General features: G+C 35.8%; 1 protein-coding gene across 1 annotated transcript; it reads left to right on the top strand.

Annotated features, from left to right (window-relative positions):
* The first annotated feature begins 279 nt into the window (after positions 1-279).
* On the top strand, positions 280-999 carry LOC138882886 (uncharacterized). The gene has a single exon (XM_070163522.1). The coding sequence runs from the start codon at positions 280-282 to the stop codon at positions 997-999; it is 720 nt and encodes a 239-aa protein (XP_070019623.1).
* Positions 1,000-2,390: the final 1,391 nt, after the last annotated feature.

Here is a 2,390-nt window from a genome sequence, read left to right as displayed (position 1 = left end):
CTTTATAACTATATATGCACTTTACAACTATGTAATATCTGTACACATTATGTGCACTTATGACTAGGACAACAAATAAAAAAATTAGACACTTGTAACTAGTATAGATGTAGCTTATATTTTTTATTTAATAAATATTTGTATAAATAGATACATTGTACAGAATATTAGACAGTGAATGAGAGAATGATTTTTTTTTAAATTCCTACATGGTATCAAAGCAGTAGCTATCTGAAACCCAACCTACATTTTTTTCCCAGCCTTCTCTTCCTCTTTAAAATGGCACCAAATTCCACAAATGATTCTTCAAACGTTTTTTCAGCTCGCACAATTACTCAACCAGCTACTGTGGATTCCACTCACCTCTATTACCTTCATCCATCAGACTCACCAGGAATGATTCTTGTCAACTCAGTATTTAATGGGAAGGGATATGGAGGATGGCGTAGAGCCATAGTCATTGGACTCTCTGCCAAGAATAAGCTTGGTTTTATTGATGGAACATATTATGAACCTGATGCTTCTTCTACTGACTTCAAGCCGTGGAATCGTTGCAATGATATGGTTATATCGTGGATCTTGAATTCTCTATCTAAGGACATAGCTGAAAGTGTCCTTTATTCAAAAACTGCAAATGCAATTTGGAAAGAACTTGAGGTTAGATTCGGACAATGCAATGGTGCTCAACTTTATCAATTGCAAAAGGAGTTGAGTGACCTAGTGCAAGGGATCTCTGATATAGCAGGATACTATACAAAGGTAAAAAATATTTGGGATGAGTTAGATACCTTGAATAGTTGTGTGCACTGCACCTGTGAATGTAATTGTGGAGGAAAGTCAAGAGCTTTAAAGTCTTTTCAAGATGGTAGGCTAATCCAATTTCTCATAGGACTTAATGATGCATACACAGCTGTAAGGAGTAATATTCTGATGCTTACCCCTCTTCCAAGTATCAATCAAGCCTATTCTCTTCTCATTCAAGATGAGAAGCAAAGATAAATTGATGTTGCACAAAACCCAGTTGAGACTGCTTTTCTGGCACAAAATCAAGCAACCTATTTTTAGAAATATGTTAATGGAGAAGGAAAGCTGAAAGCAAATCTTGAAGGAAAGAAGAATAACCTGGTGTGCAACTATTGCAAGAAGACCGAACATTCCATTGATAAATTCTATAGAATCGTTGTTTTTCCCTCCACCTTCAAGTTTACCAAATCCAAAAGGTATCAAGGAGGACCTCACATCAATGCAGCACTCATGCATGAAGAAACACAAGTCAATCAGTCAACACAATAGAAGGAAATGCAGCAGAGAAAGTCATCACTCAAGAGCAATTCAGTCAGCTTTACCAACTTCTTCAGTAGGTGAAGGTTGGTGAACAGGGTGAGTAATTTTCTGATGCAAATGCTAGTGCCAACTGTGCTGGTAAAATAATCAATACCCCTAATCTATATTGTCTTTCTTGTCTTCCTTACATGAACTCTACCTCCTGGATAATAGATTCAGGAGCTTCAGAACATATGACTTTTGATTATTCTATTTTATTAAATGTGAAACCTCTAAGAAAATCTTTATACGTGAATCTCCCAAATTCATACAGAGTTAAGGTCAGTCAAGTTGGTAGTGTGCATGTTCTGCCAGATTTAATCCTAAACAATGTGTTATATGTTCCAGATTTCAGGTTTAATCTAATTTTAGTTCACAAACTCACTAAACAACTCACTTGTACCTTGCTCTTCTCATTTTTTGGCACATTCTTACAGGGCCCTTCACTGAAGAGGCCAGTGGTAGTTGGTGAAGTCAAGGAAGGTCTATATCTGCTTAATCCAACTTCTCTAAGTTCTGGCCTAGTTTATGGAAATCAATCAATTTTTCAGTCTTATTCAACTTGTAACAACCTCAAGAAAGACATTGTCTCTCTCTTGTTCTGCTAGGATCAACTCTAATGTAAGCCTGTGACACAAAAGGTTGGGGCATATGCCTCTGTCCAGTATGCAAAATATAACCAGTTTTCAATTTTCTTCTCTTGTCAAGTTTAATCATCCTTATGATATATGTTGTCAAGCTAGCCAGGTGAAATTGCCTTTTCAGTCAAGCAATGTCAACACAAATTCAATTTTTCAACTAATTCATGTCGATACTTGGAGACCTTACAAGATCCCAACTCATGATGATTAAAATATTTCTTGACCATAGTAGATGACTATAGTAGGGGAACTTGGACTTATCTTTTAAGAACAAAAAGCAATGCTTTTCCAGTTTTGAAATCCTTTCTAGCAATGGTAGAAAGACAATTTGCAACTTAAGTTAAAATTATTCGTTCAGATAATGCTTTGGAATTAGGTTCAGGATCCATTATTTCAAGTTTTTTCTCTTCTAATTGAATCCTTCAT

This window comes from Nicotiana sylvestris, chromosome 12 (genome assembly GCF_000393655.2).
Source record: "Nicotiana sylvestris chromosome 12, ASM39365v2, whole genome shotgun sequence".
Lineage (NCBI taxonomy): Eukaryota > Viridiplantae > Streptophyta > Magnoliopsida > Solanales > Solanaceae > Nicotiana > Nicotiana sylvestris.
This window is presented reverse-complemented; position numbering and strand designations above follow the sequence as displayed.